The sequence below is a fragment of the Coturnix japonica genome, chromosome 9 (genome assembly GCF_054131305.1).
Source record: "Coturnix japonica strain WE chromosome 9, WE-NBRP24, whole genome shotgun sequence".
Classification (NCBI taxonomy): domain Eukaryota; kingdom Metazoa; phylum Chordata; class Aves; order Galliformes; family Phasianidae; genus Coturnix; species Coturnix japonica.
In genome coordinates this window covers 25,594,896-25,612,711 of record NC_140671.1, presented here as the reverse complement: position 1 = coordinate 25,612,711, position 17,816 = coordinate 25,594,896, and the positions used below count along the sequence as shown (strand labels likewise).

The following is a 17,816-nucleotide window of genomic DNA, read 5'->3' as shown; positions in this document are numbered from 1 at the left end:
ATCTGAATAACAGCCTTCTCTCTAGGATGCTTGTGGGGGTGCCGAGTCCTATTCCCAGCTGCCGGCCTGCAGCACCTCTGTGCTCTCTTTGTGGTGATGTTTCCACCCTGACAACCTGCATAGCTCTGATCCTTTGCACTTGAGCATGACTTAATTTTGCTGCAAGGGTTAATGCTAAAAGCTGCTCTTGGTTCTCTTGGTCACCTCCAAACTCTTTAGTTGTGACTTTTGTTGCTGGTTGGGCCAAACACCTTCCACTGGGGACTGGATGGGGAATCTGCAGCACAGCGTGGTGGGGAAAAGCAGCACCTGTCTTTGGGAAGCTTTGCACCAGCTCTGCTGAGTGTCCCAATCCTGCTTCCTGGCCAGACCAGCTCTGTTGTGTTATTCCCTCAGTCCCATCTGTCTTTTTTTTCCTTTCTTTCTGCTGTTTCAATGCTGTTGGCTCCACCAGGGCTGTCCATGCTGTGTTGATGCAGTCAGCGCTGGTGCCATGGGAGCCCTTTTCCTTACTTCCTTGGGCGCACCGAGGCACTGGGGTTTTGGAAGCAGCTGGGGCTGCCCCTTCTCCCCAAAGCATCACTTTCCCCTTCCAGGTGCCTCCCTGGCTGTGGGCAGTTGCTGCCTTGTTCCCAACTGGAGCATTTTTCAGGTTTTCCTGATGCGATGTTGAGATTTGGGGCAGTATCTTTGGGAGGTGGGGGCAACAACATTGAGGTCTTGGGGCACGATTTGGAGGTTCTGGGGGTGTGACATTGAGTTTTTGGGGCACAACTTGGAGCCTTTGGGATGTAACGTTGAGTTTTTGGATCATGACGCTGGCTTTACATATGGCTGCATCCCTTTCTTTGCAGCGAGCTTGGAGCCAGCCTCCTTTATTTCTATCCAGCTCTGAGATCAAAAGCAGAGCGGATGGATAACGGTGGGTGCAGTGACTCGGGGTGAGATGGGCAGTGAATGTGCAGCTGCGTGTGTGCAGTGTGAGGGCTCAGCGTCGCTTCTCAAAGGAAAGGGAGGAACAAAAAAAAAAAGCACCGGGTTGCAGCTGCGTTTCCCAAAAAGCCCCGAGCCGTTCTGCTCGCCGCCGCTTCCAAGAGACGGAGAGAAACGGGGAGGTAAATTGCAGTGATTCATCGCGGGCAGATCGGAGGCAGGAAATGGGAGCTCGCTGCCTGCCCCGTGCCCGCCGTGGGCTCGGGCTCGGCGGGACCTGGAGTGCGGCGGGGGCCTGACAGCGGCGGGCAGAGCATCCCTGCAGAGCGTCCCTGCATTGCGCCCGGCGGAGCCCCCCGGGAAGGAACGCGCCGGGCTGAGGCCGAGAGCAGGAGGATTTTCGCCTGCGTTTCCCTGGAGCTGCCCGTGAGCGGGGGATCGGGGCCCGCTGCGGTGGGCGAGATTATCTGGGGGTCAGCATCCCTCCCTGGGGGAGCTGCAGGGTAGAGGCGGTGGGCTGGGGGGGCCCCCATTGAGAAATGGACCGTGGGAAGAAGGGGGCGGGGCTTGGGGGCTGCCTGCCTGCGGATTGGCTGGGGGTGGGAGGGAGACCCCCGGACGGAGCCGGAATGGATGGGGCGGCCCTGAGCCCGAACCCGCTCTGGATGCGCCTGGACTCCCTTCCCCGTGGTTTGTTTTTGCATCCAGCGGTGTCACGAATTGCACTGGTCTCAGCCCCAAACCACTTTGAGGCACATCCTTATGGCTTAACCCCCCCCCCCCCCACGAGATGCTGCCATCCCCAAGATGCGGGGACCCCGGCCTGGGCTCGGGATTTGGGTACTTGTAGATCTTGCTTGGGTTTCGTTTGGGCCGCATGCGTCTTGTTTGGGGTCGGGGTGTGGGGACCCCCCCACACATCATGCCTAGGACATGGGACCCTTGCGTGGAGCTTGGGGGCAGAGTATGAGATCCCTGTTATGTTGACATGGGGAATTCACACTGGGAGAAGGGTCTTGATCTGGGAACACTTGCACAACACTGGGGCCATGGGACCCTTGCACTGGGGCTGGGCTGTGGGGATACTCACATGGTGCTTGGGGTGAGGTTAAGGTTGGGGTTGGGATCCAGGAGCCTTGTACTGGGGTAAAGATCTGGGAACCTCTGTGATGGGGTCAGGGTTTGGGAACCTCTGCATCGGGGTGAGGATTCGGGGACCTCTGCATTGGGGTAAAGATTTAGGAAGCTGCTGCCATGAAGAAGAAGACGACAGGCAATGGGAGAGGGCTGGATCTGGCACCACCACCCCCTCGCACCCGGGGCATCACCAAGCCAGCAGAGGTGAGGCCATTGGGGTGCAGGTTTGACCCACAGTGCTGCATTCCCATACGGCTGGGGAATCCCATGGGGGGTTGCTGAAGCTGGATGTGATTGTCGCCCTCCCCTCCCCCGCCCCCCAGTACGTGGGTTCCTTCATGGTGGAGGAGCTGGAGCTGCAGCAGCATGCGGGGCAGCTGGAGGACCAGCTGCAGGCGCTGAAGGTGGGCCATCCCCATTGCCCTCAAATCCCCATGGCTGGTGTGGGGATGCCAAATGGCAGCGGGGGGGACCCCACAACCACTCCTTCTCTCCCGGCCAGGACTGCCCCAGGAGGAGGTCTGTGGTGCTCAGGTTCAGCTTGCAGGGACTGAAGGTCTATGGTGCCGATGGGGAGGTGGGTGCTGGGTGCAGAGTGCGATGGGATGCGCAGGGTGCTGGGTGCGGCTTTGCAGAGGTGCTCTAGGGGTTCTGCAGCACTCAGAGCATGGCTGCGTGCGTTGCAGCTGAGCATTTGCAGCCAGGCTGGGGCTGGGCTCTGCTCACACCACAGTCCCAGCCAGGCCCTACTGTCACTGCAGACGCTGCTGATGGCGCACGCGCTGCGCCGCATCCTGTACAGCACTTGCCTGCACGCCGAGTGCCAGTTCGCCTTCGTGGCCCGCAACCCCCACAGCCCTCCCAGCGCTCTGTTCTGCCACCTATTTGTGGGCCCTCCGGGTGAGGTGCGTGGCTGCGTGCTCCAACCCCCCCTTAAGGCTACCATTATCTTTGTGTTATCGTTCTAATTCTCATCCCCTCTGTCCCTGCAGACTCACGTGCTGCACCTGCTGCTGTGCCGCTCCTTCCAGATCTGTTACCTCCAGGCACACCCTGAGCTGCAGGCAGCTGAGCCCGACCCTCCCGTTCTGCTGAGGGAGCCCCTCAACCCTGAGGAGGTGTCACGCACCGTCAACGCGCTCCTGTCCCTGCGGCGCCTGCCCGCCCTCGGCCCGCTGGGTGCAGGGGTGGGTGCAGGCCTTTGCAGTGCAGCGTTGCACAGCACATTGCACAGGACATGCTTGCATGGTGCACTTTTTGCATGGTACGTCTTTGCATGATGCATTTTTTTCACAGCATACCTTTCCATCTTTTGCACGACACGTTTTTGCACAACATATTTATGCATGACTCGTTCTTTTTGCAGGCTGCATTTTTGTGCAGTATATTCTTTGCACAGCCTGTTTTTGCGTGGCACATCCTTGAACGGTGCATTTTTGCACAGCACATTTTTTCCATCATAACTTGCACAGCCTTTCCTTGCACAGATTTTGCACCAGCTGAACTTCCCACAGTAGTTTGCATACCTTGCATAGCACATCAGCAAAGCCTCTTTTTGCAGGCTGCTTTCCCGGCACTTCCCGTGCTGCTTTCAGCGCTGCATTCTGCACAGCTTTTCTTTTGCATGGCCTTTTCCAGCACGCAGTCGTACACAGCACATTTTTGCACAGAGCGTTTTGCATGGCCCACCTCACGTGGCTTTTATCGCACGGGCATTTTGCAGAGCGGATCCCGCAGCCCTTCCTTGTGCAGCCTTTCCTCAACACCACATTGAACTCTCAGCCTATTTCCACATCACGTTTTTTGCACAGCATTTGCTCCAGGAGAGACGGGCGGAGGCTGAGGGCCGTGCCGTGGGTTGGCGCCCGGGGAACCCCTACTGCTCCCCAGTGCTGGTGCGCAAAAAGGCGATACGCAGCAAAGTGCTGCGCTCGGGTGCCTACCGCGACTGCGGGGCTGAGAGTACACTGCAGCAGCGCGAGGGGGGTGAGTGGTGGGAGGACATGGGGTCAGGGAAGGGGTTGGGGGTCAGAAAGGAGATTTGTGGTTGAGGAGAAGACTCTGGGAGTCAAAGAGATGATTTAGGGGGTGAAGGAGGGGATTTGGGGTTCATTGAGGGGATTTAGGCTTGAGGAGAAGACTCTGGGAGTCAAAGAGATGACTTAGGGGTGAAGGAGGGGATGTGGGGGCTGTTGAGGGGATTTGGGGTTGAGGAGAGGATTTGGGGCTCGTGGCGGGGGGATTGTGGGGCCATGGAAGGGTTTGGGGACACAAAATGGGTCAGAGAGGGGATCTGGGGTTGAGAAGAGGATTTGAGGATGTTTGAGGGGATTCTAGGGTCAGAGAGGGGTCAGAGGTTGAGGATTTGGGGGATCAAAGAGAGGAGTTGGGATCATCTGAGTGGATTTGGGAGCCAGGGAGGAGACTGGGAGTCACCGATTGAATTCTTAGGTCAAAGAAGGGATTTGAGGTGAGAGGGAGGACTTGGGGCTGAGGAGATAATTTTGAGGGTCAAGGAGGGAGCTTGGCATCAATTTGAGGAGATTTTGGGGGGCTGGGAAGGGGATTTGGGGTCAGAGAGGGGGCTTCGGATTGAAGAGAGGATATGGGGAGTCAAAGATAAGATCTGGGCATCTAAGAGGATATTTGGGGTCATTTGAGGGGACTCTGGAGTCACAGAAGAGTCTGGGGTTGAGGATTTTGGGGGGTCAAAGAAGGGATTTGGGGTTTAGCAGAGGATTTTGAGTAATTTGAGAGGATTCTGGGGCCAGAAGGCGTCAGAGGTTGAGGATTTGGGGGATCAAAGAGAGGATTTGAGGGCCATTGAGGGGATTCTGGGGTCATTGAGGGGTTTGGGGGTCAAGTAGTGGATTTGGGGTTGAGAGGATTTGTGGGATCAAAGAGAGGATTCAGGCATCAACAAGGGGATTTGGGACTGTTGAGGGAATTCAGGTTCAAAGGGATTTGGGATCAAGGTGAGGCAATTTGGGATAAGGACAGAATTTTGGAGTCAAAGAGAGGATTTGGGGTCATTTGAGGGGATTTGGGCTCTATGAGAGGATTGGGAGCCATGGTGGGGATTTGGCATGAAGAATAGCATCTGGGGCTTAATGGGGGATTTGGGGGTCAAGCAGGGGATTTGAGGTCAAAAAGAAGAAGATGAGGAGAGGATTTGGTATAAAGGATAGGATTTGGGGATCACTGAGAGGATTTTGGTGTCAAGGAGGGGATTTGGGGTTCAATGAGGAAATGATTTTGGGGTCAGAGAAAGGCTTTGAGGTCAAGGAAGAGATTTGGGATCAAGGAGGGGATTTGGTGTAAAGGATGCGATTTGTGGGTCAAAGAGGAAATTTGGTGTTGAAGAGAGGATTTTGGGGGTGAGGACAGGATTTAGGGCCAAATAGGGAACTTGGGGAGATGAGGGGATTTGGGGTTAGGGATAGGGTTTGGGACTCAAAGAGAGGATTTTGGGGCCAAGGAGGGGATTTTGGGCTAGGAAGGGGATTTGGGGTGAGGATGAGATTTGGGGTTAGGGACAGGATTTTGGAGTCAAAGAGAGGATAAGGTCAGCGAGGGGTTTTGAGGTGACTGAGGGTAATTTGAGGTCAAGGAAGAGATCCGAGATTGAGGAAAGGATTTTGGGGTCAAAGGAAAGCTTTGAGGTCTAGGAGAAGATTTGGGATTAAGTAGAGGCTTCGGTGGGAAGGACAGGATTTGGGGTCACAGAGGGGATTTGTTGTTGATGAGAAGATGTGGGGCCAAGGAAAGGATTTGGGGCTCAAAGAGAAGATCTCAGGGGGTGAGGATGAGATCGGGGGCCAAACACCCACCCACCTCCCCCAGCCCCATCAGGAGGGGAGAGCAGAGGCATGCGGGGCCTGGTGCTGTTCCCTGACACTGAGGCTGCCCTGGCTGAGAGCGTGTGGGCCTTCGCTGGCATCGCCAGGTGAGTGCCGCCCCCCCCCGGCCCCACAGCTCCACAGCCCCCCCCCCACACCCACCTGTGTGTCCCATAGGGCCGACGGCATCGCGCTGCTGCACAGGGACGTGCTGGGAGCATTTCTGCTGCGCCCTGAGCCCGGCGGGACCCCACGCTGGTGCCTGTGGGTGCGTGTGCCCTGCGGCGTTGTGCCCTACTGCGTGCTGCGGACACTGCAGGGCCGGTTCTGCGTGGAGGTGAGCGGGCAGCAGGGGCTGCATGCGCGCATTTGTGTGTGGGTACGGTGCTGCATCAGGGAATGCATGCACGGCTGCATTGCTGCATGGAGATGGGGGCATCTGTGCATAGGGATGGATGCACGCATGCACTACTGCATGCGATCATTGGTGTAGTAGTGTGAACACACTGTGCATGTGCATCCACACATGGCTGCACTCACTGGGTGCAGCGATACAGAGGGTTGTGCGCACACCAGTGCATGACTGCATTAGCGTGCACCGTGCACAGGGAACTGAGACAGAGGAGCACAAGCGCTTTTGTTTCCGAGCTGGACCGGTGCACAGGTGGGTGGGTGCACGGCTCGTTGGTCCTGCAGTGCTCAGGGGTGTTTAAGTGCATTTCTTTAGCGCACGGAGCAGGGCCGCGTTCTCCCCTGGTTGCAGTGTCTCCCCGCAGCACTCCCACGCCGAGTTCCGCTCCCTGCCGGCGCTGCTCGCTCACTACTCGGCGGTTCCCGGCAGCTGCTTCTGCCGCCTGAGCGCGGGGCGCCGCAACCCGGGCTACGAGCGGGACGAGGACGGCGCGGCGCTGCTGCAGCACGAGCGGGGATAGGCCGCACCACGCGGAGCCCCGCGGCCGCCTCGGCAATAAACAGTTCTGCGCACCCGCCGCCCCGAGCTCCTTCTTGCGTCCGGCCGGTGCCGATCCCGCACACCCACGCGCAATCCCCAGCGCTCACGCCCTCGAGCCCCCACGCGCGCCCCCGGCTACTCTCCCCACGCCGCCTCGCGCGCTCCCGCGTCTTCCCGCGCGCGCGCCCTTGGAGGCACGTGACACGCGGGGCGGGGCCTCGAGCGGCGCCGTCCTGTCGCTACGGCAACGGCGCGGATTCGTCCCGACACACGAGGGTTCGGAGCGGGATCCGGACGGAAGGGGCTGAGCCGGAGATACCGGCGGGGAGAAGCGACACGCTGAGATGGGGCCGGCAGGGATCTGAATGGGAAGGGGGTTATAAAGAGTGACCTGCAGTGATGGGTATCGAGGTGCTGCTATGGCAGCTGTCACAGAGCTGTGGTAGTGTTCTCATCATGGTGAAGTGCTTTACCCAAAGCAGTGTTTTTAGCACTAAAAGCATCGGGGAAGTAGCAGGCAGAGAGCAGGAGGGGGGTGCGGCCCTAGGAAGGCGTCCAGCTGCACTTGGGATGGGGACAGAACTCTGGGTGCTCAGTGAGCTGCTGCCATTCCTCTGGTTCTCACTTCTGGAAGTAACTTTTGCTCCCATTTCTGCTGTGCTGCAGGTTTGGCCCCAGTGGATCTGCAGTGTCAGGTGTTGCAAAGCGCTATGACAGCTGTGCTTGGAGCAACGTGCTAATTGAACTCAGTGCAGCAGCGCAGTCACCTCAGTGCTGGGTCTGCCATAGAACCCTACAGAAATACAGTCCTGAGACATTTAAGGCTTGGAAGCAGACGCACTCAGTAGTCGTACCCAGGCAATGCCATGGGAGGTACTTAGGGATATGATTTAGTGTAGGGTGTTTAGAGTTAGGGTACTGGTTAGGCTGCGGTTGGGCTTGATGATCTTCAAGGTCTTTTCCAACCTGGGTAATTCTATGATTCTATGAGGTGTGAGGACGTGCAGCAGGGAGATGGGTGCCCAGCTGGCACTCTGTGGGCTGCCTGTTTGCCTTCAGACTGTGAACCTCCTCCTGAATTCACTCCTGTTTTGTACAGCATGCTGAAAGCATCAGGTTCTTGGTGAGAGCTCTCTGCCTGGACATTTACAGTGAGGACATACGAGATCTTCTAGGAGCTGATATCAAGCAGAAGTTGGAGCTGAGGCCAGGAAGGCCTGAGGAAAAATGCCCTGAAATCCCAACCAAGGGGCAGGCTCTTACAAAACACACCTCTCGGAGCCTTCTCGGATCTTTTTGCATGTATTCCTGGGGACACCTGTAAATAAATTGTCTGCCCAGTTTCCTCCCGTGTAGGACCAGCTGTGCGGGGAAGGCTGCAGCAGCAGCAGCACCATGTGCTGCAAGGAAGTGCTGCGGTGGGAGGGATGTGCAGTGCCCTGCAGCCTGGCAGGCCGTGTTGTGTGGGCTCCTGCCTTCATGCAGATCACACAGAATCACAGAATCACAGAATGACCCGGGTTGGAAGGGACCTCAAGGATCATGTAGTTCCAACCCCCCTGCCTGGCAGGGCCACCAAACATACACATTTACTAGATCCATGCAGCCAAATCCCCTTGCAGGCAGTGCGCTGCTTTGCTTTCTGAGCGTGCTTGCATTGGGAGAGAGAAGGGAGAGAAGAGGCTGGGTGCTGATTTAGACCACATGCTGCAGATCCCCATCCTTTGTTCCCCATCAGCGGTGACACAGGTTTCCATGACGACTGTGGTTGGCACAGGGGGGCAGGACTCGGGCACAGCCGTTTCCAGGGAAACACCTCCACGCTGGGCACAGCCGCTGGGCCCCGCTGCCTCCTGGGTTGACCCACGGCTTCTTCTGAGTCCCAGAGCCTGCTGTTCTCCTCTGAAATCCCATGTCTTTGTTCCTTTTCCCTTTAACATCAGTGATTTTTTAGAATCTGAAGCCCCAGGGCTCGGCTGCCTGTTGTGGAATGAAGTCCTGTGGCAGAAAAGTAGGTGGTAGGAGCTCTGGTAGGAGCATGGCACAGCCATGGGGCTTTTTGAGGGCTTTGTGGCACCCTCAAATGCAGGTGTGCCAATTCTCCTGTAGTGCAGTCAGAAGTCATGGCATACAAACTAGCCTGGCTGTGCTTCTGGAACTGGGTTAATTCTGGGCAGGCACAGGTAGAACAAGACTACCGTCCTGCTGAGTTCAGTTTTCAGCCAGATTTGCTTCGTTATGCCCACGTTTTTTTTTTTTTTTTTATTTCCCTCCTTGTAGCATCGCTGAAATATCTAGAGGTGTTTGGAAGTCACCCCCCCCCCCCCCCCCCAAAAGGCCACATCTGCTCTGAGCACCCAAAGGAGCTGTGGGTGTCTCTGGTTGTTGCAGGAGAATTGGACAAGATGGCCTCTACAGGTCCCTTCCAACTCCAGCCATGCTGTGATCTATCGCATCCCTGACACCGAGTGGTGACAGCTGTGTATTGATATCCCTGCTGATACGATCAAGTTCTGGTTACCAGCTTCAAGGACGTGGGGTGTAACACAGCTGGTGCAAATGAATTCCTCTCACTTAAAATTCCCAGTGTGGAGGGAGTTTCAGAAGGGGCTCATGTGGGAGTGCAGCACTCTCAGTTGTTTTGTGGGTTTTTTTTTATGTAGGTTTGATGGACTATTCAACACTTTGAACACCTCAATCACTCCTCAGAGCGCTGTGTGTTTTCCTCAGCACGATTTAGTGATTCCTTCTATGGTTTTGAAAAGATGCTATTAGTCGTTCAACACTGCCCAGGTACCTGGATGGGATTTCAGAGCATCAGATAAACGAACTCATCTGGAGGAAAAAAAGATACAGTCTGCCTGTGTGTGATGGGTGTGATCTGGGGAGCTGCGTCGGTGCGAATGAGACACCCTCTCAGAACGAAGGGGCTCAGTACAGCACTGGTAACAATAACTCTGATTACTGAATCGGTGCTTTGGTTTTAAAAAGCTCCCTATGACTGATGACATATATTAGAGATTTTGCCATAATAGGTGAAAAGCGTTTCAGTTCTTAAAATATGCTGCTAAATAATAGGGGAAGAAGGGGTTAGAAGGCAGCTTGGTGCAGAGCAGCTGGGCTGCTCGTGTCCTGGGAGATGGCTGAATCCATCAGCAAATCCGTAACATTTGCTCTTTTTTGCCTGTAAAGGTGGTTCCCTCTTTTTGTTTAGTCTGCAAGCTGGTGGACAGCCCTCTGCACACCTTCCCGCAGCCTTGCTCCCATTCTGACCTGTGTTGTGCTGTCCTTGCTTGCAGCTGAAGGAGCACCTGGAGGTGTTGTGCTTGGAGGGGCTTTCCCTGCACCTCGTGCACAGAGTGGTGCAGCGTGAGAAGATTGTGCAGGCAGTCTGTAGGAACACAGTGATGAAGGACTGCTCTGTCTTTACCATCCGTAAGGAAATCTGCACTGTAGGTAGGTGCTGGATGTGCTGCGTCCACAGGATCAGTGGAATCCAACCAGTCAGCCCCCAGCAGAAGTTGGAGCCTACATGACTTCAGTCCATAGGAATCAGCATGATGCCCTGACACTTTGCAGAGTGAGATAGCTGAATATTCGGAATCTTTTCTCTTCTGTTCCCCTTGGGGCTGAAATGTCTTGCACTCAATCTGGAAACGTATTTTGTTCTTCTTTTATCTTCTAAAGCCTTCATTTCTAGCAAAAGCTGCCAGAACTTACAGCCCATTCAGTGCCTTGGAGCTCAGACATTGCGAAGCCTGGAGAAACTTGTATCCGTCTCTCCTTTGTCTGACCTCTCTTACAATTCACCCAAGGATTCTTTCATTTAGCTTAATTATGGGGCACAACTTTTAAGCAAAAAGCTAATATGGGTTTAAAGATGGAATAAAGAGTCCCTTAATGATGTTTTAGTGACTAATTTTTCTTTCCCAAGTATTTCATTTCAGCTGGCATTTCTTTAGCCGATAAAACTGCCTACTGCATCTGAACAAGGACCTTGAAAGGTTTTCTCAGGGACTAAGAAAGGAATTAATCTCCTGTATTCTGTCTCATCCTTTACCCCAGCTGAGGCCCTGAACAGCTTGGCTGTGTTCTCTTCAGGTGTTTCAGCGATCGGGAAAGTTGCATCGCTTCTTCCTAAATTGTAGTTCCAGATGTTGATGAGAAATTCTCATTTACATCTGCCCAAAGCGGTGTGTGTTGGATTTATAGAATGTCCCAATTAGCACAGCTGGCAGATGCCAATCCTCACATTATGTAGGTATGTCAAACCCCAACTTTAAGCCTAGTGAGGAAACTGAAGTGTTTACACTCCTGTGTTGGGTGCTAGGCTTTTAAGTGAACTGGTATTTATGTTTCTCTTTAGGTTTCTTGGAGGTCTATGGATAAGTTCCAACTTATTTTCCAGTTGCACGTGTAAAATGTTAGGATTTGCAGGCACTTAATATTTTAAAGGAGTGTGGTGTGAAATAGTGCTCTGCTGCAAACGGTAAGTTCTGCAGTTAATGATCCATTGCAGTAACTGGAAGTGGAATATCCCAGTGCAGGAGGTTTCCTTTATTTTTCATGCCTACTTGTAAGCTTTTAACCTCCCCCCATTTACTGTTCATGTTTAGGTGTCCTCCACATCCATAAAGTTTGACTCTTGACTAAATTCAAGGTGAGGTTTTGTAGAAGTTCGCCTGGAAGGGATTTAAACTGTGGTTCAAAGTGTGATGTTCTCTGGTGGAAATCAGTGCTCGGAGTGCTGAAGAAGCAATTGCTGTGAACTGGGGATGCAATCATGAGGACTGATTGGGGTACAGAGATCTGGGTGCTGTGGACAGTATGCTGTGATTTGATGAAAACTCGGTGTGAAGTTGAGTATGTTGAGGAGCTGGTGAAATTGAAGGGTTCCTAAAGTGTCTGCTTTAGTAACAGGAGACTTGTGTCATTACATCATGTGCCTGTTCTGATTCTTGACCATTGAGATGCTGCTTCCTGAGAACAGCCTAGCTTGGAATGATTTTCTTGCAGGTGAGAGAGGGCAGGACCACCTTAGGGCTGCAAAACTTAATGTGGTGGACCAGGCAGGAAGTAGGAGACAGTCAGAAACTGGAACTACAGGAGAGCACAGCAAAGAGGCCACCAAAATTAACCTTTCATAGTTTTGCGCGGGTTGGAAGGGACCTTAGAAATCATCGAGTCCAACCCCCCGGGATTCGAGCCTCTGTGTAGCAGAGCGGCACTTCCACCACTTGCGCCACAGGGGATTCGAACCCAGGGCCTTTGGTGTTGCAAAGTGGCGTCCTTAACCACTGCGCCACCGGAGGCACACAGGAAGCAAACCTTTCCCTCTCCGCTCTCAGTCCTGGTTGATGGCAGGTGCGAACACATCCTCTACTGCGACTCAGTGCTGACCAGGCTGTTGCAGGGCTCCCTGGGAGGGAATATCAAGGCCCTGGTGGTAGCATGCTTATCTCCAGCTGATAGCAGTTATGATGGAAGCCTCAGTACTATGTGCTATGCAAATCAAGCTAAAAACATCAAGATCAAGTCCTATATCAACGAGGACCCCAAGGATATCCTGGGATATCAGAAGGAGATTAAGAAGCTGAAGGCCGTTCTAGCTGAACAGATGAATGTGGATAACTTGTCAAGTAGGAAAACCTCAGCAGCCCCTGAACTGTTTTATCTTTGTCCAAAAAAACTGGTTTTGCAAGTAAAATGCTCACCAGATCTCACCCCTTGCAGGAAGAGGTCTCCATTCTGCTAATCTGCTCTTCCTTTGCTGTTGCCAAAATGACCTTATTCCAATGGTAAAGAACATCTCAATTCTCTATTATTTTCTCCAGTTTTCAATAATGACTAATTTTGTTAGACAATGCTAATAGGATTCATATCCTTGATTCCTATTGGTAAGTCTGGCTAGAATTTGGTCAACAGAAGAGGGATTTCAACTGTCAGAGCACAGACGGTGAAGAAATAGCAACATAAAATTAAATACAATTATACATATATGTATATATGTAAATTAGCATTCAGCTTCTGTTATCCCGAACTGCAAATTTTTGGCACTGCAGGAAGAGTTTTTGCCTTTCTAACAGCATTCCTTACAGAATGCCCTGTCCTCTCCTCGAGGATTCACCCTCAGCAGTAGGAATAGGAAACCAGAGAGCAAATCAGTAAGAACAATCTTTAGGGACTTGATCATCCCTTGAGAGTTGTCCCTTGACAAAGGTCAACTGTTAGGAGAGGCTGAAGGATTTTTCTCTTTTCCCCCTTTCTGCCACCTTTCAAAAACAGCTGGGAAGAAAGGAGGAAATTCCTTGCTCTTTTTAATCTCCTTCCCAGTATATTTTATCTTTCATGTCAGTAGCATAGCCTGGGAAACAGATCTTCTGTTAGTCTGACAGAGATCAGGCTGATATTTGCTTTCATATACCTGAAGCTTAAACCTCTCCTGCTCTGCTTGGTGCCAATTCCTCTCCCCACACCTCTGGAGCTAGAGGACAGTGGGTGGATGTTTTAGCAGCACAGATGCTGGCACATGAGTGCAGTGCAAAGGAGCACGTGGATGGCAATACTCTTTGCTGACAGCCAGCTTCTTTGTTCTGTTTCCAGGCATCCCACAGACAATCCCACCCAGTAACTGCGCATGATTTTTACTGTTGCTTTGCTTTGCAGGGCTTCCACCTGCTGAGGCCGTTCACTTGGAAGGGAAGCCAGCTCCCCTCCTCCAACCCCAGTAAGATACTGAAGCAGAGAAGCAGCTGATCAGAGAAGTAAGTCAGGAGACAGTCCTACTGTCTTTGACTGAAGTTTGTGGATCTTTATGGTACCTACTACAAATAGGACATAAAGGTGTGTGGTTCAACCTTTCCAGTATACTTTTCATAGTATTGTTTTTGGTTCTTGGCCTTTTCTTATGGTCAAATTTTATGTTCTCAGAGCCCTTATTTGCAATACCATTTCCTCTCAGTAATGTTCACTCCATCTCCAGATGAGTGGGGCTTTCCAGGATTTATTTGAAGCACATATAACGAGAAGAGTGAACTACATGAGATGCTTAGATTTGTTCCATCAGTGGAGAGAGGAAAGCAGCAGGGAAAGACATTAGAAAAAGCAGAAGGATAAGGAGGAGAGATGGAGCCAGGAGTAAGAATGAGGAGTTGGTAGAGAGAATAGAAGAAGAGGGGCCAGAAGGAAGTGAACTTTGTCCTCACTTGTTACAAAGCTCTTTCCAGGGCACCACATCTGCCCAAATGGCAGGTTGGTAGGGCTAGCTGGCCACCTTTCATCAGTACTGCACCCATTTCAGCCACAGGAAAACGTCAGTGAGTACTGTTTTATTGGGGTGGATGTAAGCTGTGACCTTGTGTACAGTTGGGAGTAGTGCTGCTGCACCAGACTCTCTGTTGTGCCCTTCAGGAGGATGAAGAGATGCTGGCCCAGCTAAAGGCCAGCCACGAAGTAGAGCAGAAGTCCCGTGCCCACTTTGAAGAGGGCATCAGTAACCTGAGGATCTGCTGTGGCCTCAGGCTGTCTGCTGTCAAGGAGAACCTCAGGAAGGAAGCAGGTGTGGATTAGGCAGGGTGCACAACATAGAGTGATAGTGCCCTGGTGCTGCTCACATGCTGCAGGGTTGACTTCGGGAATAAGCTGAAACAGAGGGTTTCTTACAAACTCAGATTTATGGTAGCCACTGCAGTCTCTGAAGCGGCACTGACAACTGCAGCAGCGTCTCAGCCCCTGCTCTTCCTCTCCCTTATTGGTAGCAGGAGTGACTATACCTTCTGGTCCATTTGCAAGACTGTTCCAGCTTTGTCCTATTCCCTATTTCCCTGAGCTCTTTTCCATGTCAAGACCAGCCTGGCTCTAACCTGCAAGGCCTAAGGCAACAAAATGCAATTTTGCCCATGCAGCTGTGAGTTTTCTCTGCCTTAGAGCAGCATTCCTCAGAGGTTTATGCTGCAGAGCTGTCTCAGCAGGCAGCAGGACTGTCTTGATCCAACTGGCTTCCCACAACCCATATGCCCAAGACAAGGGTGTCAGTATCTTCCATTGCATACAAATCTGATGCAGCTCTTGGTTTCCCAGTGGATTATCAACACTATCACTTTGTCAGAGGGCAGGTATTCCTGCCATGCACCTATCAAAGGTTGCCAGCTATCCTATTCATTATCATTTTTCATTTATATTCCTGTGGTGCCTTAGAGCATGTTTTGTAATGTGCTTGCACAGCACGTATTGTCCAATATTAATTCTTGCAACCGTATTCTTAATCCTCGATGCTATCGCTTTCTAAGGTGAAAGGTTTATTTTTTCCCCTCTGATTACAAGCGTGTTTGCCATAAGCCTCTCAAATAGGTTTCTATGTGAATGTGAGGTTCAAGGTTTTCCCAGCCCTTTAAGATCTGTATTACTTGCCTGACATGCCCTCTGGGTCTCTGATGGTTTTTACTTGCCAGCCTAGGAGGTAAATAACAGACTTCTCCCCCCAGCCAAACAGACAGCTTTCAGCTTTTGGGGCAGGTTTTGTGATGTTTGCACAGATTTAAGTCTATGCAGAGCTCACTATTTACATTGCAGGTATTTGCTCTTTTATTCTTCAGCTGCTGTGAATTCTGCAGCTATTCTTGTTGCGACACCCTTGCCTAAAGACTCTCCTTCTGCAACAGATGAAGAACTGACATCAGTCAAAGTTCCCTTCAGTCCACTTCTTCCTCCCAGGCTGAAGAAACCCAAGTAGGCAGTGTCATGCTTCATCTCTCCCAGGACTCACCCTGCATCTTTTCGGAGCTGCAGCCTTTTGTCTTGTCCTCAGGACTCAGTAGTTCCTCAAGCTGTGCGAGGTGCTGGTGATGGGAATGCTGGAGCAGAGGAGGCTGTCATAGCAGAGAAGACTTTGGCACCTGTGGACCAGCAGCAGGTGCTTGCCAGGTCAGCGGCTGCTTCTGATAACTGCCTCCTGTTGCACACAGGCAAGAAGCAATCCTACTCTTCCACAGCAGTCTGACTGCTGAACTTCAGCTATGTGTTGTGTGCGACCCAAAGTCAAGCAGGTGTACATTCTTTATCCCCAAATTAACAGTGTCCATTTGGAGCAGATAAATAGCTGGTAGGTGCAGCACCCCGATGCCTAATGCCGTAATTAGGAGTGAACTGTCATTGAGAGTTTTCCTGAGAGACTCTCCATTGTCACTGAGATCACTATCGCTTCTGCCTCATGCATCTGACAGTATTTGCAAGATTTCAGCCAAAGCCAGCATCAAAACTGCCTGGGAATAAAACGTGATTGGCAACATTAGACCCAGGACCTGAATCCCATGGCTGGGGTGTGAGGGGTACAGGGCCACATCTCCCACATGGCTGATCTCTGTGAGCTTCCACAACACTCTCTCACTGTGCTGGGCCTCTCCTACCTGCCAAACGAGCCATTAATAAAATTAGGATAGCACTGTCTGTAATTTGTGGGGAGTTCTGGCTGTCAATGGAGATGGCTCCAAAGAAACCCTCAGTTTTGACAATATATCAAATCTTAATAGTCTTGGTGCCTGAATTTTTTCTTCCTGTTATAAAGAAGGAAAAATGCCAACTGCATTGTTAAAATCAGAGTTGGCTGTGGATTAGGCAGGAGAGTTTGGTTCCACAGGTGTGGAATTTTCAAAGTCACCTTTTAAATGCTTTACACCACAGGATGGCTGAGAGTCAGCAGAGTGGGATTCAGTCCTGCATTAAGCAAACAAAACTGAAAGCTGCTTGGCAACTGCAGGGAAGTAGAATAGCAGGTCATCTGTGGTGGAGAATGAGCTCTTTTCGATGGGTCCGAAGATTGTTAAGAGGCTATTAACAGCAGAGGTTTGATCAGCAGTAGGATGTTCTCCAACCTGAGACAGTGCTGGTGACCCTGAGCTATCTGCTCTGCTACAGATGTCAGTGCAAACAAAGAGAGCAGCTAGCAGCTGGGGAGTGCAGTGTGCTTTGTCTAAACAGGCACCAGCTGCGCCAGGAAGTGGTGCCACACCAGCACAGTGGTACAAGGGGTGAGCAGCCTGGGATCTGAATTCACATCATGGATTAGGAGAATGCCTGGGCTCAGCACTCTGTTGAATATTTATCTCCCTTCCAGGATTTTTACTGCTGGTGTAAGATCACCGGGACTTGTTGGTGTAAGATCACTGTTGCCCTTAAAAAGGCAGATTGGTGCACACCCAGACTGGCTTAAAGAGAACACTGGTATGTCTAGACAGACGGTTTGCAGTGTTCCAATGTGCTTCAGGCTACGTACAAACCCCTTGCCTGCTTGGAAAGGTCACAATGCTGTGACAACAGCAGTCCTAGCTCCTTCATACCCACATCAGTGTGTGGGGCTATGCAGCGTGAACATGAGATGAGCTTGGTTTGTGCCAGTTTTTCCTTCTCTTCTTGTCCATTTTTTAATGTTAATGAGATACCTTAGGGCAGTAGGTTTGCAGAATGATGGCATCTGTGCCTAATGTGCCTTGTGTGTGCTTGTGTTAGTACCTATAATGTTGATTAGACTCATGGGATTTCTGGAGTGAAAAAGGCCCCACTGAGATCATCGAGTCCAGCTCCACTGCAGGCGTTTTTAGGATCTGTTCGAACAAAGTTGATCCACGACTCCAGCCTACTCAAAGCTCCCCAGGGGGTTTTAAAAGCCGTTTTCCTTACTGCGTAACACAGGAACACATCTGTGATGGGAGAGGAGGCGACTCCCTCTACTGGGCTTAGGCCCATTCTGATCACCCAGGAAAATGGGCTATGCAAAGTTTTCTGGAAAAATGTATATTTTAAAATATAAACGCACATTATTTATATGTATATATATGCAGAACCCTTACATCTTAAGCATGCTTGAAAGTCAGTTTTGCTCTGCCTATATGAGGCAGTTTAAATAACGTGCTCCTATGCCGTCAGGTATCTGCACTGTAGGAACTTGATTAATTGAGGTC

The 17,816-nt window shown here is 51.7% G+C and overlaps 1 protein-coding gene across 1 annotated transcript; it reads left to right on the top strand.

Moving 5' to 3' along the window:
- Positions 1–1,011: 1,011 nt before the first annotated feature.
- On the top strand, positions 1,012–16,000 carry LOC107323544 (uncharacterized). Its single transcript, XM_085509898.1, is given in 18 exon segments — positions 1,012–1,359; positions 2,113–2,274; positions 2,394–2,474; positions 2,573–2,647; positions 2,832–2,975; positions 3,063–3,257; positions 3,894–4,056; positions 5,914–6,016; positions 6,087–6,246; positions 6,686–6,839; positions 6,962–7,182; positions 7,949–8,069; positions 10,165–10,317; positions 11,878–12,007; positions 12,181–12,500; positions 13,528–13,625; positions 14,272–14,427; positions 15,593–16,000. Coding segments are annotated over 17 exon segments (2,628 nt in total). The 5' UTR covers positions 1,012–1,359; positions 2,113–2,187; the 3' UTR covers positions 15,860–16,000.
- The last annotated feature ends 1,816 nt before the right edge of the window (positions 16,001–17,816 follow it).